Here is a 26161-nt window from a genome sequence, read left to right as displayed (position 1 = left end):
AGCAGTGTGCTCGTGTCTTGCTGCGACAACACAAAGGTTTCTGGACAGGATAGGGAACTTTGGTGCAGGACAGTCCCATAAGCCATCTTCAAGGCAGAGGAAATGGTATTGAGGCGAGGATGGTCAGTGCCCATGTTGACAACAGAACTGAGGCATGATACAAAGGTGTGGTCTGGTGTCAGTGTGGCCCTAGGGCCTGGAGACGAAATCGGCTTCGTATTATATCAATGACAGGATATGAACAATGCTCATGATGAATGACAGTATAATTTTGGTTATTTTGTTATCATGACTTAGTGCTCGATCTTGAGTGAAAAGTCTATGTGCGGCACACCCTGATGAATCGAACTTGTTGACAGAATATCGACATCTGGGACATAACAGTTAGTAGATGTATCAAGGCGAAAAAAGCGAAACTTACCATTGCATAGATATGCTTCAAAGTTATCCTCCTGAAGACCACCAGAAACCTCCAACAGGAAGTGCCTCTTCCCTTGCCAGCGCTCCTTAAGACTACGTGAAGCAACCTTGACACCATCACCAGTGAAGTTATCCAACATGACAACATCAGCGCCAGCTTCAATCGCCTCGTCCGCCTCGGCCTCGCTCTGCACTTCAACTTCGACCTTCATGCTGAATCCGCCGACTGACTTGGCAGCCTTAACAGCATCGGTGATACTGCCCCGGCTCCAGACATGGTTGTCCTTCAGCATAATCATAGCGCTGAGATCCATTCTGTGAGCATCGGCGCCACCAACCAACATGCCGTACTTTTCAACAAGGCGGAATCCTGGTGTTGTTTTTCGTGTTCCTGCAATCACGCCTGTGTATCCAGCCTTGCGCGCAATGGATACAAGCCTTGAACTCTTGGTCGCAACGCCAGAGCATCGCGCAAGGGTGTTCAATGCAACTCTCTCTCCAAGGAGAATGCCACGCACAGGGCCCTTGACAGTTGCGACTCGGTGCTTGCCGCTGCTCAGATCGACATCGTTTCCCTCCTCAGCGTGCCATTCGACTGTGCAACCGCATTGCACAAAGACCTCGTCGAAGAAGGGGCGGCCGGCAATGACACCGCTTGATTTGCCCCAGAGGGTAGCGACGCGGGGGCCGTCACCGACGACGAAGCCGGCGTAGTCGAAGGAGGGCGTGTCTTCGGCGAGCCAAGCTGTGACTGAAGTTTTCCACGAGGGAGGGAGGAGATTTGCGAGGTTTTCCTTGGGTTGAGCCATTGTTGAGAAGTATGTGATGGCAATTGGGAGTGTAGAGTCGAAAAGGAATGAGAAATTGGCTGTCGAAAAGAGAAGAATAAATCTGCGACAAAATAAGTATCTTACGATACCTACCTAGGTTTCTAGGACGAGCGGATAGCGGCCGGAGTCGGATCTCCCCCGCATTCAAACTCCCGCCAGATGCCGGAACAAGTGGGGGGTGGGGGATCGGATGGGGCCGGCTTAGCTTGTGATCAGTATCGATCATAACGAGTTCCTATATCCACCCTTGTAGCCTGCAGTTGCAACAGACACAGTCGATCGAGAGTAATAACATATAGTATATTCTAGAACAAAAGAAATATATCTACGGCCCCGCGCTCCTATGACCCTTATCCTTCAACTCCAAGCATAAAAAACAAACAGTGAATGCAAAAGAGGACCTGCCTGAAGTCATGAGCTGAATAATGAGATGAGAAAAAGAGAAACCATGCATGCATCGGAAAAGACCTGATAACACCCCAACTATGTAAGTAACCAAACCGCAAAACACGGCATACAAAAAAGAGACCAATGCGAAAAACGAAAAGGCAGAGACCGGGTATCAAACAAATGCGCTGAGTCGTCGAAGAAACTCCTAAAGCTCATCTCCTATCGTTGCCGTGGAGATTCGTTACTGTTGCTGGCATGTATTCATATGCCATGCAACGTCTACATCCTTTCGCTTCGTTTCGCTTCGCTCGTTGTCTTCTTCGTCTAACTCTCAATCGGATTGTCCCACAACATCAACAACACCTCTTTGTCTCCTTGCGAGCTTCTGGATTTGTCTGCTCCTGAGTTCCCGCCTGCTCGACTGTTATGGCTGGCGAGAAGGCAGGAGAGAATAGCCAGCTTCGACGGTCACGGCCTACACGGAAGCTGCCCCGGGGATCAGCACCTGCGAAGTAGCCACCATCCATGCCAGCTTCGTAGCCTGGTGTGCCGGGAATAGCGGTGGCCATTAGAAGAGCTTGCTGAATCTTGCGGTTCTGCTCGACGAGTTTGCGTGTGACGACTCGGAATACTTCTTCGACACCCTCACCTGTCTCGGCGCTGATTTCATGGCATGCATCCCACCCAACCTCTTGTGCCCAGAAGCCTGAGCTCCGCTTCGAGCTGGGACTATGAAGCTCCATGGATGGCGGTGACATGGCTTGGCCTCCTGACATGGGCGTTGGGATGTGGTAGGGAGTTGCTGTCGGGGGTGGTGTGCTGCCTACGCCTGGGGCGAGATTCTCAGCGACGTAGGCGATACAGCGTTCGAATGGGACCTGGCGGGCTGAGGGTTCGCGGGCGACAATGTCGGCTTTTGTACCGACTACGTGGAGAACAACATCGTGGGGAAGATTCCGTCGTAGTTCCATAAGCCACACTCCCATGTCTGCAAAGGATTGTGCGTCGGTGATGCTGTAGCAGAGAATACAGGCATTTGCGCCACGGTAATAGAGTCGGGAGATGGATCGAAAGCGTTCTTGTCCAGCTGCAAGGTTGTGTTAGCATGATCCTAAATGACTGCTTTGACTCCTTATCAAGACCAACCTGTATCCCATATCTGGAGGCGCACCACGGTATCTGAGTCGGAGTCTACGACGCGCTTTGTGAGGAAGCTGGCGCCGACGGTGGAAGTGATCTGAGCAGGGTTGAAAGCGCCTTTACAGTATCTCATAACTAAAGACGTCTTCCCAACGCCTTGGGCGCCGAGGACGACGATCTTGGCTTCGAGCGACGACATGATTGTGGGTGGTGGCCGCGACGTTTTGCCAAGTGGGGGGGATGGAGTTGAATCCTCCTGTCGAAAAAGGACGAAGAGAGAGAAAAGGGGGGCAAAGAAACCCGAGTCGCACGAAAAAGGAGGAAAGAAGCAAAAAAAGAAAGAGAAAAGAAGAGGAAAGGAAAATAGGTGAAGCCAGATGAGTATTATTTAAAGAAAGGAAAAAAAGACGGGCGTAAAAGAAAAAAGAGGTAGACTAGCGGGTTTGACCTTGTCTTGTGGTGGTGGTGTGTAGGTAGAGAGGATGCTTAAATTCCGTGGGTGTGTATAAACAAAGGCTTGGAAGGCCAAGGATATGGCTCTTGCTATTGATATAGGTTTAGCTATTTGTTTTTCTCTTAATTTGGAAGAGAATCTTTTGTGAGGCAGAGTTGACAAGGTAGAAATGGAATCAGTCTGTGTAGGTCTGGTGTTGGAAAGTTGAGACACAGAGTGGCTGGTAAACCCGAGGTCTAGCGGCTGAATGCGGTGATGAGAAGGGGGACAATGACAATGTTTACAAGCTACCAACAATAGCAATTACAGAGAATGAGTCAAGTCCAGGCAACAGATATTCATCGTAAACAGTTCTTTCTTGGCTGGGTGTGCTTGCACAGCAAACAAGCATGAACTTGGCTCTTAAACTTAAATACAAAGTAACAACGCCTCTTTCGACGGCCCGTTAAATGCTATGCTTTCGATTCATCGTATTGTTGATGCGATCCAACGTGACGGATGGAACCTAATGATATCAACATACCCCAGAACAGCCCAAGGGCCCTTGTCGCTTCAGGCATCTCTACAGGGCCCAACACACTGGAACCGCTGAGCGACTCCACTGAAACAAAAGCCCCCGATGGCGGGGGCCGCCAGGAGCCTCAGGTCCGCTGACGACATACGCTAGCGGTCATAATCCTTCACGTGGCACAAACAGTCTACGTCATTCCAGTCAACCGCATTTCTTTTTTTTGTTCCTGTCAGTTGAGTACAGCGCAAAAGAATCATCACTTCAACCACAACAAGAATAATAATAGAATTCGGCCAAGAAACGCTATAATAAATCACTCTTATCATTTGCGCGACTCAACCACGAACAATGGCCACGTAGTCAGTGACTCGAATGTCTCTCATCACCAGACCTTCAGGTACCACCAACAAGACTAAAACGACATTGTCTGCAAAAGTTCCAGCCCGTTTGATGTGCGCATTTCTCGGCTCGATTGCCTACACCGCTCTGATCCTCTGCTAGTTTCATCTTTTCTCTTGCGTGCAGCACAGCCTATCTGCAATTATCCTATTCTATCCTATCCCATCTTATGCAACTGTGCGAGAGCGGTTCACTCAACAGACCAACTAGCCAACCAGCGATTCGACTAGCACTTAGCACGCGCGGGGGGACTGATTGCATACATACACTGGTCGGCCATAATTCGCTCAGATTGGGTGACATAGATTATTTGCTATCCCTGCGACTGGCGCGAGCAAGATCGGCCTTGCAGTAGATGCATACCATGGCCATCCATATCCAATGCCACGGTCCAGAAGCAGTCTGTTATATCCAGTCTTCTTCTGAAGATCGTGCATGATGCTGGCTTATTCACCTATATCAGACTGATAACTGACCAGTTTTGTCACGGATGTCAATTCACCGCCATCACGTGTTGGCTGTTTCCTCTCACCAGATACACATCTCCCCCGCAAGCTCACACCTATCGACCCCTGTCTATCTCATCTCCTACAGACGGGGGACGTGTGCGCATTACAACACGGACAACGACACGGACTTGATCTTTATGAAATTCAAAGCGTTTGCTAAAAACAGAATCATCAACCTCGTCCCGATCAATCTTCATCGTAGCTCTGAACAGTCTCAGAATCTGAATCATCAGACGAGAAACATGTCTCAAGACATGGTCACGTCGAGTCTAGAATGACGTACAACAAGACACAGTCAGAAACACAGTGGACATCAAGAGCTCAGCTGTCCACAGATCGCGATCTCATTTAAAAAGAAGAAATCCCTCCAGTTGAAGCGAGTCATTTTTGCCAGAAACAAGAAGCCAATCTAACTCGGTCGAAAGCATTACTCGGAGATGAGGCCTATGCGTTAAATATATAAAAGCGGAAGGAGAAGAACGTCCTTCCCTGTTGCTCATTTGAGATCCTCATTCACCCCGCATCTGCATCCCACTTCAGCCCTGTTTACATAAGGCACCGAGCTTTTCCAGACTTCATCCAACAATGTTCGACCGTGCCATCCCAGCAACAGACAGAGACAGAAGGACAATAACAAAAATAGATGCTCAGAAATTCAAAAAGTAACAATCGGAGGGCGTTGGGATTGCTCCCGCCAGGGCTTGAACCTGAGACCTTCGCATCACTGAATATTCAGATTGAAGTATTAGTACGACGCTCTAACCAACTGAGCTACGGAAGCCGTCCGATTATTGAAAGCGATACGTAGATCACCACCCATGAATCTGAAAAGAATCAGCTCACCATCGTTCACCTTGTGAAACTGGACGTTCACAAGCGATGACCATGTTGGAGGAAAGCAGAGGGCATCGAGCCTCGAAGATTTATCGAAATCAAATGCGCCCTATCCAAGTGGGCCCTAGTCTATCCGTTGTCGCTCCTAGTTGCTAACTATATCATGTCTTGTCATTCATACATAAATCCTCGAATCCCCCTTAAAGCCGACGGTTTTTTATCCTTCTTTGCACTTGATTCGTCCTTTCCCCTGTCCTTTGAGTCCTTCCGAAGTCGATTCTGAGTTGCAGTAGCAAACAGGTCAGAGTGACTTCTCGCAAGTAATCGCCCTGCCTCTCCACGCCCAAATCGAAGATGGTCTGGACTCATTGATAGAGACGACGTATCCGGCGACCCTGGAGGATGTGCCCAGCCCGCTGATTTGGGCGACATCGCACCTTCGAGCCTTTGATCAAGAGGCGGCGTAACATTGTATGCAGTGCCTTCTGCAACATCGGGACTCGACAGCATACGGGGTGGTCTAGTCTTCATCATGACCGGGCTTGTTGATACAGAAAAGGAGCCCTGCTCGGCTTCCGAAGAATTTGATGTCTCGATCCTGAGCTGACTGGGTTTTGTTTCCGTCTTCATATCCAGGAGAGATGACTGCAGGGCTGTGTACTTGCGCACCAGAAGATCGCACTGTTTCTGTAGCTCAGCTTGCTTTTCTCGGCTTGCTGCGAGCATCGACTCGATAGCCTCTTTCCCGCCTCGAGATGGTCGAGTTCTTTCCTCGAGGACCTCGGATAGCTTGGTTTGGAGTGCTGCGATTTGGCTCTGGAACAATCTCCTGGTTCGATCTATCTCACCCTCACGGCTGGCGAGCTGCAGACTCAATGCCTCCATCTTGCTCTCGGCTCCTGTAGCAGCAGCGATGGCTCTCTGTTGCTCCAGTTCCTTGGCTTGGTAGTCGCGCTCCACCCTTGTGAGCCTGGCCACTTCGCTCTTCAACCGGTCAATTTCAGCACTGTGAAGCTCGATTGACTGCATGTTTTGCTTCCAATTGACTTCCTTGACCTCTGCATCACATAGGAGTACCCGTAGCTTGTCACGCTCTGCCATCGAATTATCCAACTCCTTCTGAAGCGTCTCGTAGTCTGATTTGAGTTTCTTCGACTCGTCACGCAGCTTCTTAAGCTTAGTGGAAAGGTCAGCTTCCCACTTCTTCGCGAGAGCACGACTCTTCTCAGACTCCCTCCGAACCTGCATCTCTGCCTTCTTGGCCTCTTCGAACCGATGCTTCAAATTACGATTGGTGATCAAAAGGTTTTGGGTCTCCGCCTCCGTCACTGCTTCTTCCATATGCCGTCTTCGCAAATCGCCAATATGCGCCATGTGCTGCTGCTTCAGATACCGTTCAAAATTGAGGTCGTTCTGCAGCAACAGAATTTGGCGCTGAAGATGAGATACTTGCGAGTTGGTCTCAGTCAATGAAAGAGGAGTACTGACAGCTGGGCGTGTGCCCAACGCTGATGGACCGGGCCGATCTGCAACAGAGTCTTGGTTACTAAGTGAGAGCGATGGTACACTGTCGTTGGCCAAAGACTGATGCAGACCAGACTTGATGGCTTTGTTAGATTGGATCATATCCTGCAGCTGTGTATGAGATGCCGACTGGATGAGGTGAGGTCCCAATGTTGGGCTGTCAATACTGGGCTCTCTTATCCTGGCATCAATAGAGTTCCGAGTAGAAGGGATACTTGACTGAGACCCTCGTCGAATCAGCGCAGATGGCCGGCGACTACTTGCTATAGAATCCATACTAGCAGACATGGGTAAATGGTAGCCACCAGCACCCTCGATTGCAGCCCTATGGAGTGATGGATCTTGGCCCTCTTTAGTATGTACCTCATTCAATATGAATGTCTCCGAATTGGACAAGGTCTGTACGATAGATTGATCAGATTCTGACAGGGTGCATAACGCCATGCACTCAGCAACAACTTCCGAGGCTTCACTCTTGATCCACCGGCCAAAATCAGTTTTCTCGGAATCAATTGTGAGAGTGAAAAAGTTGGGATGAAGTAAATGACACCGTCGGAACCTTTCTGACTGGTCTCGTATCTCAGTGGGCTGGACTTCCATATCGTTGGCGTTAGCTACGTTGGCGTGCCGTAAGTATCTCTGGGGCTTGCGGATGTAGTCCATGAAGTTGATAGGATATAAACCATAGAGTATGGTGTAGTAACTGAGAAGATGATAAATAGGATGGTCATCAACTTCTGCTTCGTAACTACACTCTTCCCAGCTGATTGAATCTGCGTCTTCTGCCTGCGGCTCAATTATTCCAGCTCGCTCTCGCGACCAAAAAAGCAGCCTGGAATAAATGTTGAATAGCGTAGGCAAATGTGGCACGAGCGAACTTGGCATCTGTGGCAGAAGCATTGTGAGAACTGTCAGTGCAGCTGACACAATAGTTGTTGAGCTGTCTTGCTGCAAGCATCTCAGTAAATCAGTAAACAGTGGTGTTTGTAGGATTAGATGAAGATGCGGCGGCTGACTCTGAAGGTGGTCACCCAAAAACCGTAAGACAGCTTTGCGGTACTGTTTTTTGACAAAGTAACGATCCAGAGCTGTAAAAAGTTCCTTGTCCAAGTTAGATAACGGATCACAGGCACGATGTTGGGCACAAGCCTACCTTGGGATGCTTCTTCCCAAACTGCACGAGAGCTTCTCGAGTTATTCTTTCGTTGGGTTCGAGATTTGATAGGGCTTCAGATACCGACGGGTAGAGTTTCTCCATCCATCCTGTGAATAAACGGTCGATCAACGGGTTAGAAGCAAGATCAGCTTCAGAGCCATCATGGTCCTCTTCCGCAATCTTGATAATCTCCATAATATTGGCAAGTGACTCTTCCACAACTCCTTTCTCGGGAGAGGACTTGGACAAAAGTGCAGCACAAGAATCCCACCATGCAAAGATACGCTCGGGAGTCCGGAGTGTCGATAGTAGCTGGCGAAGGATAGTTAGGAAGGGTGCACAAGTGGCAGGCCTGTCCTTGACGTATTTGTCGAAGATGGAGAACAGCTCCTCTTGCAGACGATCGGCTGCAGCGTCATCTTGCTTCTGGTGTCGACGAAGATAGGCATCGATGGTCTGTACTAAGTCGTCGGGGAGAGAAGGGGTTGGCTGCGAGAGGTAGGCAACGATCGCCTTTGAGAGGTCCTTTAGCGACCTAGACAAGTGGGGATGAGTGTCAGCGAGGAACGGACAAGTAATTCTCGAGGGAGTTGAGTGCTGCAGGAGCCAAAGGAGGAGATGAGATGGAAGATCACGAGGCACGAGTCGCGGGGTGAGGGGAACTCGCAGAGTTGGTTGATGCATGGACGGTAGGAATTTGGCACGGAGTTTTCTGCAGGGAGCAGTATGACGTACGCTGATGAAGCCATGACTGGCGTGACGGCCTCATCCGTCCGGGCTCGGGCTTGTGAGACTCAAGGTGAGCAGACCGAGGTGATGAGGCCGGTTTCAATGTGGATCATGGATTGAGTTCTTGATGCTGCTGGGAGTTTAACCTTGGTGAAGGTATTCGGTAACACTTGGTGTCGGGCACAGACAGCACGATTTTACGGCGCGGCGCGGCGCGGTTGACCTTGCAGCTGATTCAAAAGGTGGTGCGAGTTTGTGGCGTCGAGTGGAGCGTAGGTACCCGCTGAAGGGGAGGAGGTAGGGGCTGGTCACTGAAAACAGCGGATAGAAGTCGTGCGATAGAGGGTCAGTCTAACAGTCCAGGCACTTCAGTGATACAATCCATAGTGGGGTCTGGCAGAAAGCTGATCGGACGCCTATCCGCTGAACCCAGTCGAATCCCAGTATTGTCCCTTATACTTTTCCGTCGCGGATGGTGAGAGCCTTCTCCCGGGGTACCTTAGACTTGAGCCAAGGACCCATCTATCGAGCTAACAACCCCGCACTTTCCTCAGCTAGCGCAATTGCAGACAAGACTGTACATGACTTTGTGAATAGCAGATCACACCAGATATCGAGCCACCTTGAGCGAGTCGCCAGTCACCAGTCGCCAGTCTAGTTCGACTGAGGTGGTTGCAGGCGGGCAGTTCAGTTTCAAGAGATGAGGGGAAAGCTTCAGGGCAAAGCAACCACAGAACATTCCTCGCTGTATTTAAAAACGTCCATCTGCTCTTGCTCGTCTTCTTTCTCTTTTCCTTCCTTTCTCATCCTCATTCAGATCATCAACATACAACCAAACCAATTCGACTCCACTTACAACAACAACAATCATCACAAGTAGCCAGCACCATATCTAGTGCTTGCCTACTTAACTCATATCCATTGACTTTTCAATCCGTCACAATTCTTCTTCAAATCAAACCCTCTTCCAAACCCCCAACAATACCGCCAAGATGAGTGCACAGAAGACCTCGGCCATCGCTGACCAGGAGCCCGTTGACGTTCTCTTCGCTATTCACGAAAAGTTCGATCTTCTGGACTTTGCCGGCGCGCTCGAGGTCTTTACTTCTGCATGTCACAACTTCCAGGATCCTGAGAGTAAGCAATATTCCTCTACCCGTATAGTATAGTATAGTACAGTGCAGTGCAGTATCACTCGATTTGGTTTCGGGATGCGCTGCAGTGTGCAGTACACTACAGTACAATGCCCCATTTGGCTTTACCCCTCCCGCTGATCACTTTACCCCTTCCGACAGACAGCAAGGCCTTTGAGGTCACCATCGTCGGTCCCGAAGCCAAGGTCATCTCGGACCAGGGTGTCGTCGTTGGCGCCCAGATCACCTACAAGGAGGCACACGACCGTCTTGAGGACTTTGATATCCTCGTCGTCGTCGGTGGTAACTCCAAGGAGGTTGTCGCCAAAGAGCTTCAACCCCTCTCCCTGATCACCGACTTCTCAGAGCTTCAGAAGCGTGATCCCGCTCGCGAGCGCACGATCCTCTCTATCTGCACCGGTGCCCTCTTCCTTGGCAAGCAGGGCATCCTCTCTGGCTTGTCTGCCACCACCCACCCCGATTACCTTACTTCATTTGAGAATATTTGCAGCGATGCTGCTACCGTAAACCTCCAGGAGCGTACCGATGTGGTAGAGGACGCTCGTTATGTTGTCAACAACCTGCGATTCGATCTCGGGGAGGACGAGAGCCCATACATCCGCCGCAAGTCCGATGCTGGTCAGGGACGTCGCCCTTCGGCAGCCCGGTACGTTATAGTTTACCCCACTTTATCATGCATTGAGTTTGAGACAGTCAACTGACTTATGATGACACACAGAAAGGGAAGCATGTCGTTCAAGGACTCCAACACACGCCGTGAGTCAATTGTTCGTCGTGCCGCCATGCGACTTGGTGGTCTCCGTGTGGTGACATCCGGAGGTGTCAGCTCTGGCATTGATGCTGCTCTGTATCTTGTCAGCGCTCTGATTGATGATGCTACTTCGTTGGAAGTGGCCAGGCGCCTTCAGTGGACCTGGAACAAGGGCGTTGTCGTCGATGGTCTCGACGTCTAAGATCCCTGGCAGTGAGTGCCGTGTACGAATTAAGAGTTTATGATGGGCTCAGGCATAGCCCCGATTGAGACCAATTTCCATATATTTGTGTATTTGACAGCTGAGCGTGAGGAACCCTAAGAAAATACCAAAAAGACTAGGAGCTCTCTATTTAATTCAATTGTTTGGTCGACTTTCAAAATCGTGTCACAGCTACTTGCATTGAAGTGATGACAATGGATGCATCTACCTAAGGTTTGCATCGTCGTTGAAAGTGCGGAGGTTCAGGTCACGAAGTAACACTAATATGCCACAGAAGGGTAAACAGCCATGCAATGACGTGGGACCCACACAAGCTCGGGGAGCTCCAGCTCTTAATTCGTAACGCGGGATGTGGTCAGGTCGTGTGATGAAGTCGGCCATGCCCATGAGCCAGGGGGAAACAGGGGTCATGGCGGGTCAAGTTCAGGACATCACCTCATTCCTACTGAGCTCAGCAAAGACGGACAACAATAGAGACACTCGTAACTCCTTTCGAACAAGCTCATCGGAACATACGTTGGAGAATTAAGGAAGGGGTTGCAAAGAGCAGCATCACTTGAATAGTGGAGTTCGGCAAGGGCCTATACAAGTTAGCTCATGGTTGTTTAAGCCAAGACATGAGGGTGATAGAACTCATGATGGTCCGAGAAACACCATGAATACGAGTATGACCCTTTGCGATAGATTTACAGTCATTGGAAAGGCCATAAATATACACCCGGATGATGACCTCTGTATTAAGCCAGATTTACTCCTCTTGCTTGCTCTCAATGGCCAGGTAAACATACCTAGGCAACAATTGGATGGTTAAGACTTACTCTGTTGCTCATGGCCCACCCACAGCTGCATGCGGCACATCATAAGACGACATATAACCATTGTTATCACTTTGACCCGATTTTTGTATACTTAGGCACTAAAGAACGCGATAGTTAGGTCGTGGTTAAACTTTCGATGCTCAAGATACGTCCTCATAGCTCTATATTTGTGCTCATAACATCTCAAACTTCCAATGGGTGAATCAACCCTGTGGCGTTACCTTCCTCATGTGGCTGTGCTCAGCGCGAGTGGGTCGGTCGTGCTGACATAATGCTTCTGTACTGTGACACATTATTGGACGACACAACTTGCTGGTGCTTAGATTTGCGACGAGATGAAAGAAGATTGTTTCAAGCTTTCTACAACTTCAAGTTTCGTCCAAATTTTTCATCCCTATCTTGCATTTCCTTCTAGCGCCAGTGTTTTGAACTCAACACGAAATTCTATGCGAATACGTTTTAAACATTGTTAGCTCCAACGGTTGCCCAATTCCTCCATCATGACCGACTGGGCCAAGCTGAAGGTCGTTGACCTGAAAGCCGAGCTGAAGAACCGCGATCTTCCACAACACGGTCTTAAGGCAGATCTCGTCGCGCGACTAGAAGAAGCCGACGACGAAAAAGTGGAGACAGAGGCACGGGAAGAACTTGAGGATGTGCCTGCGACCAATGAATCCGGAGGCGACGAGCCAACCGTCCAAGAATCAGATGTCGCGAAGCCAGAACCCCAGGGCGCGATCGATGAACCTGAACCTGTAGACGAGAAGCCTGATAGCGAAATGGTAGAAGTGGAAGAGAAAGAGACGGATGAAACTACTGCACCAGTTGCCGATGCCGAACCAAGTAAAGGGGTTGACAGCGGGGATAAGGAGCAGGAGATTGTTAAGAATGGCACGTCAGACGAAATATCTCAGGACGCCGATATGGTAGTCGATGTTCCAACCGCTGGAGACGAAGTCGACCCCCAATCGCGCGAGCCAACAGTGGAAGATAAAACCAGAGCGGGAACAGTGGCCAGCACTGTTGACTCTACACCCTCCCATTCCCTCGAACCAACACCTGCTGCCGAACAGCAAAAGCGGAAACGTCGCTCTCTCACACCACCACCCACCGAAGAATCTATTGCACGAAAGCGCGCTCGCACAGAGGAAATTGCCGACGACGGCGCCAATCCAGATTCGCGCCAGGAGGACCCGCTGCCTGACACTGCCAACGAACCTGCGCCGATGAATGTTGACAGCGAGTCACAGACAAAGGAAATCCAACCCGAATCTTTACAAGACCCCGCGCCAGAGTCTAAAACGCTTGAAGGGGAAAATCAACAGGATATGGATTACGAACGCGATGTTGCGCCAGCACTACACCCAGCCACTTCCGCCCTCTACATCAAAAACTTCATGCGTCCTCTTCGCCCCCAGGACGTCAAGTCGTACCTCGTTGAGCTAGCGACACACGCGCGAGATCCCCTCGACAACGATATTGTGGTAGAATTTTTTCTCGATCAAATCCGCACCCACGGTTTCGCCATCTTCAAAACTACTGCTGCAGCATCGCGCGTTCGTACAGCACTCCACGACAGTGTTTGGCCCAACGAGAGTAACCGCAAGCCGCTATGGGTTGACTTTGTTCCTCCCGAAAAGGTTCGCGACTGGATTGATACTGAACAAGCCAGCGGTGGTCCACGCTCTGGTGTGCGATGGGAAGTCATCTACGATGATGGACCCGACGGCGTAATTGAAGTCCACCTCGAAGAAGCAATATCTGGCGCAGGACCTCAGCCAGGCGCAAGGCCACAGGCTGGCACCGCAATGGCCATGGACTCTATCCCCGTAGGCCCTAGGGCGCTGCGCGATCCCGCCATTCCTACAGGGCCTCGTCCCGTCCGCCCAGGCACTGGTCCTGGTCCTCGGCCTCCTCCTATTAATCCTGGCGGCGCATCTAAAAGAACCAATGCTCGCCCGGTCATATACTATCAACCCGTATCCGAAGACCTCGCCCGCCGTCGCATCGACAACATGCGCTCTTACTACACAAGTAGGCGTGATGGTGGTGACTTTGGGCGCGAGATCAACCGCTACTCGTTCGAGAACGGCACTTCATTTGTTGATAGAGGCAAGGAAGTGTTTGAGGGTATCCGTCCTCCCCATCGTGAGCGTGGAGGTGCGGGTCGTGACCGTCGCGAGCGTCGCGGAGGTCGACGTCGACGTGGCGGCGGTGGTGGTGGCCGACCGCGTAGTGATCGATATATGCCTCCTCCACGAGACGATCGCCGCCCCCGTCGTGGCTCTGTATCCGATGATGGAGATACTCGGATGAGGGATTGAAGAATGTATACCATTAATGCCAGATAGTATAAGCAATGAAAAGGACAGAAATCTTGACATGTCTACATCTGGGTCTTAGACGTGGGTTGGAGCTACATGCCTTGAAGGGCGACGTCAAAGGGAATAAAAGGGGCAACGACCCAAGGAAATAAACACGGATTATGATATCAGTAAATCGACCTGTACTTTTAATCTTAATTACTGTATTGATACACTATACCTATGCCTTATGGGTTTTGAACTGGCTCTGAGCAGCAATATCAAGCACTTCCCTCTAAGTGCTGTGTTTGTAGCACTCGATAGTTTTTTAAATAACCATACCACACTAAACACGAGATGGAACAGCATATAGATGGTATCACAATAATTCTCATTCAATGCTACTTTACATATAACATTTCTTCTTTTAAAAAAAAACCGTTTCCCTTGCTCCCAAGAAAACACAACCGATGTTACCCAACTACCAATCCCAGACGCCAAATTTATCTCAGACTCTTCATTTAAGCAGAAGCGGCAAGAGGAGTGGGCTCAACGCCGACACGCTCTCGGCTCATGATGTCGAGCATCAGAGGGGTAGGTCGGTTGTCCTTGAAAACGACCTGGTTGCTCTTGGCGAGCTGGACGTTCTGGAGGTACTTGTCGAAGAGGTAGGAGCTGTCCATGGGACCACCCTTGGCCTCGGGGTGGAACTGGGTGGAGAAGATAGGTCGGGTCTTGTGGAGCATACCCTCGTTGGAACCGTCGTTCAGGTTGACAAAGTATTCCTTGAAGTCGCTAGGGAGAGTGCTGGCGTCGATGGCGTAACCGTGGTTCTGGCTGGTGATGTGGCAGAGACCAGTGGTCAAATCGAGAGCAGGGATGTTGTGGGCTCGGTTACCATACTTGAGCTTGATGGTGCGAGCACCGACAGCAAGGGCCAGAAGCTGGTGACCCAGACAAATACCCATAATGGGAATGTTGGAAGTCTCCATAAGGCGGGCAAGGTTGTGAACGGTAGCTTGGCAATGAGTAGGGTCACCGGGACCGTTGGAGATGAAGACACCGTCAAAGTGCTGCGAAACCTTGTGGATGGGGTAGTCGTAGGGGAAGACAGTGACGGAAGCACCTCGGCTGACCAGGCTGCGAAGAATGTTCTCCTTGACACCACAGTCGATGAGGGCAACGTGAAGAGAGGCACCAGGGGACTCAACAACGAAGGGAGCCTTGGTGGTAACACGCTTCACAAGGTTGATTTGACCGGGGTCGACGAAGCCCTCGTCCTCATCGGCATCGTACTCTTCACCAATTGAGATTCTAGCCAGGGAAGAGCCTTGCTCTCGGAGGTGAGTAACAATGGCACGGGTATCGACACCAGAGATAGCGGGAACACCCTCTCGGGCGCACCACTCGCCCAGACTCTCGACGGCAGTCCAGTGGCTGTAGTTGACAGCGACATCGGAGACAACGATACCAGCGCACTGAACGTGGGGGGACTCGAAGTACTTGAGAAGGTTGAACTCGTCACGGGCGGCGGAGGGAACACCGTAGTTGCCAATCAGGGGCTGGGTGAAGACGAGAATCTGTCCTCGGTAGGAGGGGTCGGTCATGGACTCGGGGTATCCAACGAGAGAGGTAGTGAAGACAGCTTCACCAGAGATGTTGGCGTTGGCGCCGAAAGCCTTGCCCTGGAAAACGGGACCATCCTGTTGAATCGTCAGCTTGGAACTGGTAGGGAAAGCTCTTTGAAAGAACGTACTCGAATAGTGAGAGTAGCAGGGAGAGAAGCAGCAGGGGCAGTAGCTCGAACAGCAGAGAAAGGCATAGCCCTGCCCTTGCTGCCAGCAACAGCCTTCTCGGAAAGGTATCGGACCTGAAGCATAGTTCGGCCTGAAGCCGACGCGGACTTGGCCGCGGGGTTGGCGAAGGAAGCCAATCGGGAGAACATTCTGTTAATTGTCGTTTGTTGATTTGTTGAGTTGATTCAGAAAAAGGATAGTCGGTTGGCCAGAGATGGTTCTTTAGCAAGACTGGGACTTCCAGAGGTGGTCTATATCAGGGTACAGAGGTTAGTTTTCATGTCTGATGGCAGGTAAAGGAGGTTTCAAGCGGTGAGCCAAAACCAGTCAAGGGTACGAACCAGAGAGATAATCCTGCAGCCAGACAAGTTAGCATTAGGTCAATTGAAGAGTTACGAGTATCTTGGCGGTGGTAAAGGAGGGATTGGCTCGATAGATGTCAAGCTGTAGCTCCTACAACTTGTTGTTGTAGAGCCACAAGCTGAAATGTGTTTCATGGATGGCGGGGCTGATACACACATAATGTGTATCTTACAAAATAGCAAACGTACCTGCGAGGTGAAGATCGAGGGGCGCCCGTTCATATGGGCGGATTGGGAGACGAGCTCAAGTCGAAGGTATAAGAGGAGATGCAATCGTGTTGCAAAAGTGTTGAGTCAGACTTTTTGAATGGAATGTTTCCAATTATCGCGAGGATATCTTTCTGTTTAGAGAAGAGAAAAAAAAAAAGAGAGAAGAGTCAAGAGGTGGGAAGTTGGAAGAAAAGTGTAAGACAAGGCAAGGTGCGATCCCGCTCCGCACTCCCGTCGCGACTGACAACACGGCCTTGGTCATTGGCAAGTTTTTTCGGGCTGAGTGGGTTTCTCACTGTAATTTTCCCACGGGCGGATGTCCGATGCCGCTCTTCCGCTGAAAAAACTATGTAGGGCGGCTCAAGCGCTCCGCTACAGGGCACTAAAAGAGGTTCATAGGTGCCCCGCTGCCAGGAACTGGACCCTTGGGTCAAGATCTCTGTCAGACTCAGTCCTCCGATATCGTTTTTGGTGGGAGAGAAGAGAGAGGCTTTGATCTGTTTTTCTTCTCTTTTCTTGCTTTTATGACCAGCACCAATCAATTCTAATTACACGTCACATTCAGCTCTTCATCGCGATCTACAGCCTCTTTTTGTCTCATATTAATTTGATCTCCAAATATCCTCTCAATTGCATCGTTCATGCTTTCTTTCTTCACTGTACCCGTATCCAGCGACATAGACACTATACTCTGTGCTCATGAGACTTGATGTCAACAGCGACCTGCTTGACTCGACTGAGTCAAGCATCGGCCTGCCCTTTATCATGTCATGTCAAAATGGAGCAGATTTGATCCACTGCCCCCAGACGCCTCCAGAAATGTTGAGATCTCATTTGATTCGCCCTGGTTGGGGTTTTTTCACACTGCTGGCGGTCAAAGCCTAGAAACTGGGCTAGAAGCTAGAAGTATTTGTAGCGTAGCACTGTCGATCCGTTCTGATAAGAACATTGTGGAGACATTGCCCAGTCCCGCCAGGAACACGGCCTTCGGTAGTCGGGATCTGTCGAAACAGGGAACCTTGCACGACCTGTATCTCGGATCTTGAATCTTGGCTCCCAGCTCTTGGTTGTGAGATAAGGATAAGCTCTCAAGCCTCAAGAATAGGTATCAGTCTTTCTTACCAGACTGCTGGTAATAAACTCCACAGAGGCTTAACGTCTAGGTCTTTAATACAGTGGTGCTGCAAGATATGTGTCTTATCTATGCCTGCAAATCCCCACAAGAGCCACCTTTATAATACCACATCGGCCATCATTTATTCTATGGCACCCCAGCGTCTCCAAATGGATTAATGGGAATCAAGTAATTTCATCCGTGAAATTCACAAGATCGAAACCTCCTCTACGTGAGCGAGGCTTCGATTTTTGCACTTTTCTCCTCTGATACCCATGGCTTCACTAACACCAACCCCTTGTTTTTATGCAACATGAGCTTATACAATGTTTGATGCAAAGCTCTAGGAAGGCATTGAATACAAACAAGCCCTCTAGCCATTCTCAGTTGCCGCCACAGGTCATACGACGAATACATTGGATTAGTACATCCTTTGAAACCCTTCACTCAGGTAATGGGTTCAGCACAAGTCAAAAACGGGCAAACTCTCAAAAAGACCACATGAATTATTTTGCTACATACTGCACTAAAGTATACACCGAGTAATTTCAAGCAGGTAGTCATGAGACACTTGGTTGCTCCAAGTAGGTTGATGTGAAGGTTCTGTTGGAGATCGATACTTGGGCTTTCAACTAGGTTATACCGGTTGAAACTTATAATACGGGTTGGAACATATGCTGCAATGGTAACAGGCTTTAGTTTATTCACTCCTCTTTCTATTAATTTACAGAGCACCAAGCTCCTTGAGCTTGCTAACCAGGCCACCAACATCCTCCACCTTGCCACCACCCTGTCGAGCGGGAGGCTCTGTTGCGAGTTAGCATGAGCACCACAGAAACCGCTAAACTATGATGAGAATAAATGAACTTACCGACAACCTTGAGTGTCTTGAGACGATTCACTCCATCCAATCCAAAATCCTCGAGCTTTGTCTTTTGCAGATTCTTCTTCTTAGCCTTCATAATGTTGGGCAGACTTGCGTATCGAGGCTCGTTGAGTCGGAGATCTGTAGTGATAATCATGGGCAGCTTGGCGCGCACCGTTTCGACACCACCGTCCACCTCCTTTGTAACAGTAACCTCGTCGTTGGCGCCGAATTCGACCTTGCTCGCCTGTGTAGCCTGTGGCCATCCCAAGAGACCCGCCAACATCTGACCCGTCTGATTGGCATCGTCGTCGATGCTCTGCTTGCCCAGGACCACCAGATTGCTCTTCTGTTGTTCCACGGCCTTCTGGAGAAGCTTGGCCACTGTCAGAGGCTCGATTTCCTCGCCCTCCTTGAGCTCAACGTGGATGGCACGGTCTGCGCCCATGGCCATGGCTGTTCGTAGCACATCTTGCGCTTTGGGTGGGCCTGCAGAGATGACGCAAATGTCCTCGACACCACCGGGGGCGCGCTTCTTCTCTCGGATTCGCACTGACTCTTCGACTGAGAGTTCATCGAATGGGTTCATGGAGTGCTTGACACCGGCTTTCTCGACGCCCGTCTGGGACTTGTTGACTCGGGGCTTGACCTGCAAAGGCTGTCAGCGTTTTGTGTCTTTCGATTGGCGATTCTGGTTTCCTTACAGCATAGTCGATTACCCGCTTCACGGGGACAAGAATCCGTAGTGCTGACATGTTGTGCTGCTGCTGTTCAATGCGAGGTCTAAGTTGTCGAGCGACGAGACATTCACAAAAGCCGGCCAAGTCGTCATGGCAAAGCTCGGCGCGGTACCGGCTAGGGCCGGTCTCAGTCCAACCTCGGCCGACGGCCCACGTGACAAAATCGCCGGCCGAACCAGCGATGTCGGGATTTCGACATTTCCTTCGTTCTGTTGACCGTATTACGGGTGAAGATAGCTTTATTTATTTCGGCTACATACCCAACAGGCTACAAGCACATTCCTGGAAGATTACAATTGCAAAGAAATAGCTGCAACCATGGAAACAACAGCTCTTGATCAACGTTGAATCAACGGCAACTTGAACCCAAATGCCGAGTTCAGCCACAAATAGCCAGCTCGGTACTGAATCATTCACGGGCCCGGCTTATAGACAGTAACAATGCTGAAGTGATCCCATAAAACTCGAGTGTCGTGGAGAGACTAGCTCCGTTGATAAGCACGCCTATACTCCAATGCTACAGCTCCCTTACATCAACAACATATAGATCTAGTTTCCCATCGTATGCTACATCTCCGCTCACCAGTCATCCCACGCATCATCCTGCTTCTTTGGTGGAGGGGCTGTCGCGTTCTTCTTACCCATGCCCATGGCACTCGTTCCGATAGAGTTATTGGCAGGTTGTCTCTGATCAGCCAAGTTGGAGAACTCGTCCCAGAAACTCTTCTTGCTCTCGTCCAAAGGAGCATCCCGAGTCTTCTGTTGATCAGGCCCCTCTACGAATCTGCTGAAGCCATCCTGGGCATTCTTGCCTGCTGCTTGAGCCTGCTTGGCAAAGGCAGAAGCTGTTAATTGGGCTTGCTTGGCGAAGTCACCCTCGGCGATCTGATAACATGTTAGAGAAAATCCGTGAAGTTAACAAGGGTTGCGAGTCTGGCCAGCATACCTGCTTAGCAGTGGGCTGAATGTAGCCATCGTTCACTGTCTTGGCGGTCTTTGAGACGGTTGACGTAAACCACCCAAATCCTTTAGTCAAAGTCGCGACGGCATCTTTCTGAAAGTCCCCGAAGCCGAGGTCATTGTCTGACTGGCTGGGTCCAGGTGTGCTTCCAAAACCAGCATATTTTCCTCCTTGACTGGGTGGCAGATGGTCGGGTCGCGAAGCATTATCGGCTCCAAGTCTTGAGAAATATTGGTCGTCCACTTTGACCTTGCCTCCTGATGCCGCAGGGCTCTCGTTGCGGTTTGTGCTGCCACTCATGGGCGTTCCAGTTCGTGATGCTGGCTTCGGGGGCGCGGCGGCAGGCTTCTTCGCACCAGGAACATATTCGCGGCCCTCAACCTTGCAGCTCAATCTCTCTTTCCATTCCTCGCCAACTTCACCGCTGTATCGCTCCGCGATAGTCGAGTCTTCCCATGTGATACCCATCATCTTGGTCTGCTCGTGCTCGTCAAAAAAGTTCCTCCATCCCTCGTTGCCGCCAAGTCGCATTCGTTCAATTTCGCTCGATTTAAAGGCGTCCATAGAAATACTTCGGACAAACGAGATGTGGACGCCGAGACCTCTATGCACACCAGCGCACGAAAGACAGATAAAGATACCGAATTTGGGAGACGCCCATTGCGGGGATGGCGCATTGCAGTCGCAGCAAATGTTGTTCTTGGATTCCTTTTGCAGAGTGGCGAGCTATTTGCAGATTCAATGTCAGCATGTGTGAGCGCATCACAAAGCGACTGGGCAATTGAGGACAGATTCAGTCGTTGGAAAAGGGATAGAAGAACTAACCTTGGACCGCGTCTCGGGATCAACCTCCCACATACCCTTGGACGCCATCGCAAAGGTCGAATGCTTGTATGAACTGATGGTTATATCTGGAGTGTATATGCGCGCGGGTACGGATAGACAATCGCTGAGATGGGTTGATGTCCAGTTGAAACTTCGAAAACGAATTCAATCGTAGATGGATGGATGGATGAATGGATACGGAAGGGAGACAGGCGTATTAGCACTAAGTTAGTGGCTGGCCCCGAACCCATGCCCCCAGCATCCAGCCAGGGCTCGCTTTATTGGAGCATAGGCCTAATTCCTCCCGCGTCCGTGTTCAAGCATGCCATACTTGATGTCTCGTTAAGGGGCTATGTTGGCGGGGCACTTTGTCCATGAATAGCAATAATAACACAGATAGTAGGTAAACGACGATGTTCTAGACCCATCATACGTCCGGGCACTGTTAACCACGTGAGTGGTAATAACCAATCCAATGTTGATTGTCTTTTTTAATCAATACCTCATCCTGAACTGTGTATGGTGGGTGCCCTTCAGCAAACGCATTTCAACTACCCATCAAGTCAAGTCAAGGTCAAGCAGGCCACAACCAAAACCAAATCCACGAACCCTGCAACACTAGGATCCACAACTCTATCGGGTTATCATCAAGTGTGCATTGTCATGTACGATTACTATTTTCGCAACTCGCCAACACCGTGGATCATGGTCAATCGACAGTCACGTAAATCACTTCATAATTTCAACGAATGCCCATTCATGATAGCGCTAAACTTTTCTCCCTTTCCACCCGCGTCGGTGCAAACTAGTGTACATCCCAGCAGTAGTGAGTTAGAGAAAAGGTGATACAAATACAAGATAACAGAGGGCTCGTGAATGTTTTTGTGTCCCGATCATGGAAATATTAGTGTTTTGATGTGAAAAGTAAAGGTTGACAAAGTAGACCCAATCCCGAGATTCATCAGAGTTCGATTTGCTCTCGCCTATGTCCCCCCAAAAAAAAACTCAGGTAAGGTGGAAAAACCTCAATCTTTCTTTTCATCGTTGTAGCGAGAATCTACTGTAAGAGAAATCGTTGAAATCGCATGCCCAAATCGTTAGAGTAATCATCATGACATAGTACGAGGTTCATGTCCGTGAAACTCGCGCCGTGCCTTTACTTAGGCAGTAGTGGCGGGAGTGGTAGAGGCAGGAGTGGCCTCGGCAGCCTTGGTGGCAGCAGGGGCTGCAGCCGCGGCGCCAGTAGCAGGGGCAGCCACAGGGGCAGCCTCAGTGGTGGGAATGTTCTCCTTCTGGCCGTTGGTAGCATCACCCTCGTGCTGTTCCTCGTCGGTCTTATCAGGGCTGTCAATAGCAACCTTGACGGCAATCTCACGGCCCTCAATCTCCTTTCCGTTCATCTCAGTAACAGCCTTCTGTTGAAGCTCCTCAGAAGCTAGAGTAACGAAACCGAAGCCACGACCCTTGCGGGCCTCGCCACGAGCCTGAAGCTTCTTGATCATGAATCGGGGAATAGGTCGGAGAGCAATCTTGGCAGAAGAGGGCTCGTAAGCCTTGAAAAGCTCAACAAGCTGCTTTGTAGTCAGTATACAGCATAGAAAGGCAAAGCTTTTATGTTACTGACCTTGTCCTCGGTCAGGTCGTAAGGCAGGTTAGCAACCATGACCTTGGTCTTGGAAGGAATTCCATCAGCGGGGGGACCACGCTCACGGCGCTCACGCTGGGGGCGAGCTTGGGTCTTGGAGGTCTTTGCGTTTGCGTCAGTGTTGATCTTGTTTGTAATATCGGACAGCGGTTGAACCTCAGTGGTGGCAGGTGCGGCAGCGGCTGCGGTGGCAGCGTCATCGGTGGCAGCAACAGCCTCAGTAGTTTCGCCCTCCTTCTTCTCAGCACCCTCCTATAGCATTGTCAGCAAATGTTTTAGAAATCGTGATACTCAGGTATGACTCACACGGCCAGCGCGGGCGGTGCGGCCTCCACGGCCACGGCCGCGACCGCGACCACGTCCAGAAGCTCGGCGGCGAGAGCCCTCAGCACCAGAGCCATCACCATTAGCACCCTCCGACTTCTCACCAGCAGGCTCAGGCTTGCGAGCGAGCTGGACGGAAACCTTGCGCTCCAGGATCTCCTTGCCGGAGAGCTCCTCAATGGCACGCTCGGCCTCAGTGGGAGTAGAAAGATCGACGAAGGCGTAGCCAACGGGGCGGTCGGTACGGGGGTTCTTAGGGATCGAGACAGACTCACTAATGGCAGTCAGTATATGTTAGGTGAAGTTCATGATGGGGTGAAGGCATGGTAGAATAGAAGTTCAATGTGCAGGCCATCACCAAATGCATGCGAAGCTAAGCAAAGGAAAGTAGGCATTTATTCCCCATTCTGATGTCAGAGTGAGACATGGTCATGAGGAAGGGGCTTTGCGCGTTCCTGCCCATGACATGTCGTCAATGAGAAGTCCAGGGAAGGAGCTCATTGCGACAGCCGGGAGACACGTGTCTCCAGCGGGGCTTCCACACGTTGGAGTAGAGACGGCGGCGGCGGCGTGAAATTGATGAAGAGTCCGGGTACGAAGATGAAGTTGAATAGATGAAAGAACTTACACAAGGTAGCTCTTGAAGAAATCCTTCAACTCCCCCTCAGTTGTCGCATAGGCCAGGTTGCCAATGTAGAGGCGGCGGCCCTCAGCAGCACTGGCTGAGGCAGCCTCGTTGGCGGCCGTCTTGTCATCGGCAGGCTTGTTGCTGATGGAGGTATTGCTCAGAGCGTTGGCGACGTCATTAACGGCAGCGTCCACGTTGGCGTTGTTGGTGTTGGCGGTAGACATGTTGGCGGCTGGTGGATGGGTTTGGTGGTTAGGTTGAGTATGACGTTCGAACTTGGACCTGTGGTGGTGGAGCGTTCGAAAACGGTGACTGCGTGTTGAACAGGTAGAACTCTGGTGCAATAAGGAGGAGTTTGATCAGGGTAGCTTCGTGCCCTAGAAACGAGGTTGGGATTAGACAGACGACGGGGCGTTGCGCGGAGACACAGGTGTTTGATGTTGTGATGGAGAAGGGAAAAGAGGAAGAAGTTATCAGAGAGATAGCGGATTATGAAATATTTTTCTCGCCTTTGGGTTTGGGGGGCACAGAAGGGAAGGAGGAAGGGGTGTGTTGTCAGGGGGGTGGGCAGGTGAGGAGTTGTGGAAAGTGGAAAGTGGCCAGGGCTGGGGAGGACGGCAGGCGCAACGCAATGAGCGGAGGGAGGCTTTAGCTCTGGTACAAGACACGAAGGAAAGTACCAGAAACACGATGCACTTGGTAGCAGGAACTCCACGTTGCAGCAAGGCTACTAATGTATCGCGCACTCTATAGGAGGTATCCAGTACCTAAGAGCTCTTAAGAGAAAGCTTCAGTTTTGTGGGTTCTTTCCCGCTGAGTGGTCCTTTATCCCGGCACCTCACACCTGAATGACTGCTTTCGGCTGGGGGAGCGGTTTCTAGAGCCTGTCGGTAGGCAATGAGAACATACGTACGTACCTGGTGATGAGGAAAGTGGCGGCTTCACGTTGTCAAGATGAACAGTCTTGGCAGGAGTCGAGAGAAGATAGGAGGAATCCTTTTGATGATTTTACAGACTTGCACGATGCATGAATTTGTGCCAGTTCATGTACGTATTAGGGCCTGACGTGTGGGTGTGCGGGCGGGCCAAGCAAGTGCGTCACTTGAGCACATATGTATCGGTGTAGTTTAAAGTGGTGCTGCAGATTCATATAGATACAGACTTTGTTGGATTGGTATAGGCGCCGAGTTCAGAGGTCTGTTCGGGTTTGCGTTTGCGTTTGTTGGGACCTGATAGGTATCACGAGCAAGAAAGTTTCGAGTCATAGAATCGGTAGGAACAGCCTCAATCTGGGGTTTGCAAAGGAAACAACAAACGGTGAATCAAAGTTGCATTCAGACGATTCCTTTTTAGCCTGACCGCTCCTATTGTCCTTCTATTGATACTGATGAGGTGAAGAACAGTGGGACTACCTTAGGCAGGTACGTTGGGCTATTTACTAGCTCCCTTTGGGGTTCACGAAACATCAGGAATAGTGAGATTATACTTGTAAGTTGGTCTTGGTGATGATAGCAGATATCAATTCTCATGAACTTTACATTTTCTATGTCCTATAGTGCCTGTGTATGTTTACTTCCAAATACTGAATATACTCAAGGTTTACAAGGAGTGACTTGCTATTCTATTTCGATAGATGCCCAGGGGTCCCTGGTAAGTCTCTCCAGCAGTGGGCTGGCGGTCACAGTCTAGACAGTCAAGGTTGGAGCATCCTGATCTGAAACGCTTAAATTGGTAATAGTGAAGAGTGTTTGTCTCAATTGGAAATATAGTTCACGTGTACAAGCCATCTGAGTGTTTTGCGGGACGACGCCGAACTGTATGAAGCCGATGTCTTTTGGCAGGAAACCCAAAGTCAATTCCGGGAGTGCACGTCTCTAAAAGGTTGATGATCCAAGCATGAATTGACACTTCAACTGCTCGGTTGCCAAGAGGGCCGAGATTGCTAGCTCCAGACAATCCAAAAGTCGAACATCTCACAATGGCCCCTGACAAGGTCAACTCTCCCCTTTATAAGCCCCTTTTGAACTGGAGGAGCCAATGGCCAGGGGCAGCATCGATCGTTGACGACTCCCACCAATAAATAAACACGAAGGCTGAGCTATCTATTCTTACACGCACATCCATAGGTACTCTGTACGGTACACGCCCGCCATGCCATGCCATGCCCATGCCCGGTAGCTCGGATCCAATGCTGCGCTGCGTGCCTGTAGCGGGCTAGGATTAGGATTAGGATAAGGATTCTGATTACACAAGTCCCCGAAAGCCAAGTCCAGCTTAAATCATTGCTCCACAGCTTCTTCTTCTAGAACTCACCCGTTGTCAATGCGTTTGGAACTCCTTGAGATTGATCCCTGCGGCTTAGACAACAACATATCACCACCACTTGGCTTGGTCATTAGGTCATGTGAATATCAGGATAAGAGGAATGCAAAGCATAGTGTGACTATTTAATGCCATTACCAATGCAGAACAGATTCAGCTTGTACGTCTCAATCTTTCGCAATATTAATGCTGTGTAGAATGACAGACATTAAGTATTTAGCACT

At 50.2% G+C, this 26161-nt stretch overlaps 9 protein-coding genes and 1 non-coding gene across 10 annotated transcripts; 2 read left to right on the top strand and 8 right to left on the bottom strand.

The window, feature by feature from the left end:
* Positions 1 to 293: 293 nt before the first annotated feature.
* Positions 294 to 1229, bottom strand: FGSG_09549 (uncharacterized protein; the record flags this gene model as incomplete). Its single annotated transcript, XM_011329863.1, has 2 exons — positions 294 to 370; positions 422 to 1229. 2 exons carry the CDS (start codon positions 1227 to 1229, stop codon positions 294 to 296), a joined length of 885 nt encoding a protein of 294 aa, XP_011328165.1.
* A 764-nt stretch (positions 1230 to 1993) lies between these two features.
* Positions 1994 to 2979, bottom strand: FGSG_09550 (uncharacterized protein; the record flags this gene model as incomplete). The annotated part of the gene is made up of 2 exons (XM_011329862.1): positions 1994 to 2727; positions 2787 to 2979. 2 exons carry the CDS (start codon positions 2977 to 2979, stop codon positions 1994 to 1996), a joined length of 927 nt encoding a protein of 308 aa, XP_011328164.1.
* Positions 2980 to 5339: 2360 nt separating this feature from the next.
* On the bottom strand, positions 5340 to 5434 carry FGSG_20737. The gene has a single exon. It is a non-coding gene; the product is annotated as a tRNA-Ile (tRNA).
* Positions 5435 to 5578: 144 nt separating this feature from the next.
* FGSG_09551 (uncharacterized protein) lies at positions 5579 to 8916 on the bottom strand (the record flags this gene model as incomplete). Its single annotated transcript, XM_011329861.1, has 3 exons — positions 5579 to 8070; positions 8165 to 8702; positions 8903 to 8916. 3 exons carry the CDS (start codon positions 8914 to 8916, stop codon positions 5659 to 5661), a joined length of 2964 nt encoding a protein of 987 aa, XP_011328163.1. The 3' UTR covers positions 5579 to 5658.
* A 792-nt stretch (positions 8917 to 9708) lies between these two features.
* FGSG_09552 (uncharacterized protein) lies at positions 9709 to 11184 on the top strand. Its single transcript, XM_011329860.1, has 3 exons — positions 9709 to 10033; positions 10192 to 10696; positions 10769 to 11184. The coding sequence occupies exons 1-3, from the start codon at positions 9889 to 9891 to the stop codon at positions 11001 to 11003; spliced, it is 885 nt and encodes a 294-aa protein (XP_011328162.1). The 5' UTR covers positions 9709 to 9888; the 3' UTR covers positions 11004 to 11184.
* Positions 11185 to 12342: 1158 nt separating this feature from the next.
* FGSG_09553 (uncharacterized protein) lies at positions 12343 to 14282 on the top strand (the record flags this gene model as incomplete). The annotated part of the gene is made up of 1 exon (XM_011329859.1): positions 12343 to 14282. The coding sequence occupies one exon, from the start codon at positions 12343 to 12345 to the stop codon at positions 14164 to 14166; it is 1824 nt and encodes a 607-aa protein (XP_011328161.1). The 3' UTR covers positions 14167 to 14282.
* A 384-nt stretch (positions 14283 to 14666) lies between these two features.
* On the bottom strand, positions 14667 to 16090 carry FGSG_09554 (carbamoyl-phosphate synthase; the record flags this gene model as incomplete). The annotated part of the gene is made up of 2 exons (XM_011329858.1): positions 14667 to 15848; positions 15902 to 16090. The coding sequence occupies 2 exons, from the start codon at positions 16088 to 16090 to the stop codon at positions 14667 to 14669; spliced, it is 1371 nt and encodes a 456-aa protein (XP_011328160.1).
* A 2189-nt stretch (positions 16091 to 18279) lies between these two features.
* FGSG_09555 (electron transfer flavoprotein subunit beta) lies at positions 18280 to 19303 on the bottom strand. The gene is made up of 3 exons (XM_011329857.1): positions 19197 to 19303; positions 18499 to 19141; positions 18280 to 18434 (listed from the first exon to the last, which is right to left on the bottom strand). The coding sequence occupies exons 1-3, from the start codon at positions 19245 to 19247 to the stop codon at positions 18352 to 18354; spliced, it is 777 nt and encodes a 258-aa protein (XP_011328159.1). The 5' UTR covers positions 19248 to 19303; the 3' UTR covers positions 18280 to 18351.
* Positions 19304 to 19707: 404 nt separating this feature from the next.
* On the bottom strand, positions 19708 to 21151 carry FGSG_13605 (uncharacterized protein). Its single transcript, XM_011329856.1, has 3 exons — positions 21019 to 21151; positions 20179 to 20919; positions 19708 to 20117 (listed from the first exon to the last, which is right to left on the bottom strand). The coding sequence occupies exons 1-3, from the start codon at positions 21064 to 21066 to the stop codon at positions 19812 to 19814; spliced, it is 1095 nt and encodes a 364-aa protein (XP_011328158.1). The 5' UTR covers positions 21067 to 21151; the 3' UTR covers positions 19708 to 19811.
* A 363-nt stretch (positions 21152 to 21514) lies between these two features.
* On the bottom strand, positions 21515 to 24173 carry FGSG_09556 (uncharacterized protein). Its single transcript, XM_011329855.1, has 5 exons — positions 23616 to 24173; positions 22970 to 23261; positions 22820 to 22915; positions 22643 to 22765; positions 21515 to 22589 (listed from the first exon to the last, which is right to left on the bottom strand). The coding sequence occupies exons 1-5, from the start codon at positions 23837 to 23839 to the stop codon at positions 22179 to 22181; spliced, it is 1146 nt and encodes a 381-aa protein (XP_011328157.1). The 5' UTR covers positions 23840 to 24173; the 3' UTR covers positions 21515 to 22178.
* Between the last annotated feature and the right edge of the window lie 1988 nt (positions 24174 to 26161).

This window comes from Fusarium graminearum, chromosome 4 (genome assembly GCF_000240135.3).
Source record: "Fusarium graminearum PH-1 chromosome 4, whole genome shotgun sequence".
Taxonomy (NCBI): domain Eukaryota; kingdom Fungi; phylum Ascomycota; class Sordariomycetes; order Hypocreales; family Nectriaceae; genus Fusarium; species Fusarium graminearum.
This window is presented reverse-complemented; position numbering and strand designations above follow the sequence as displayed.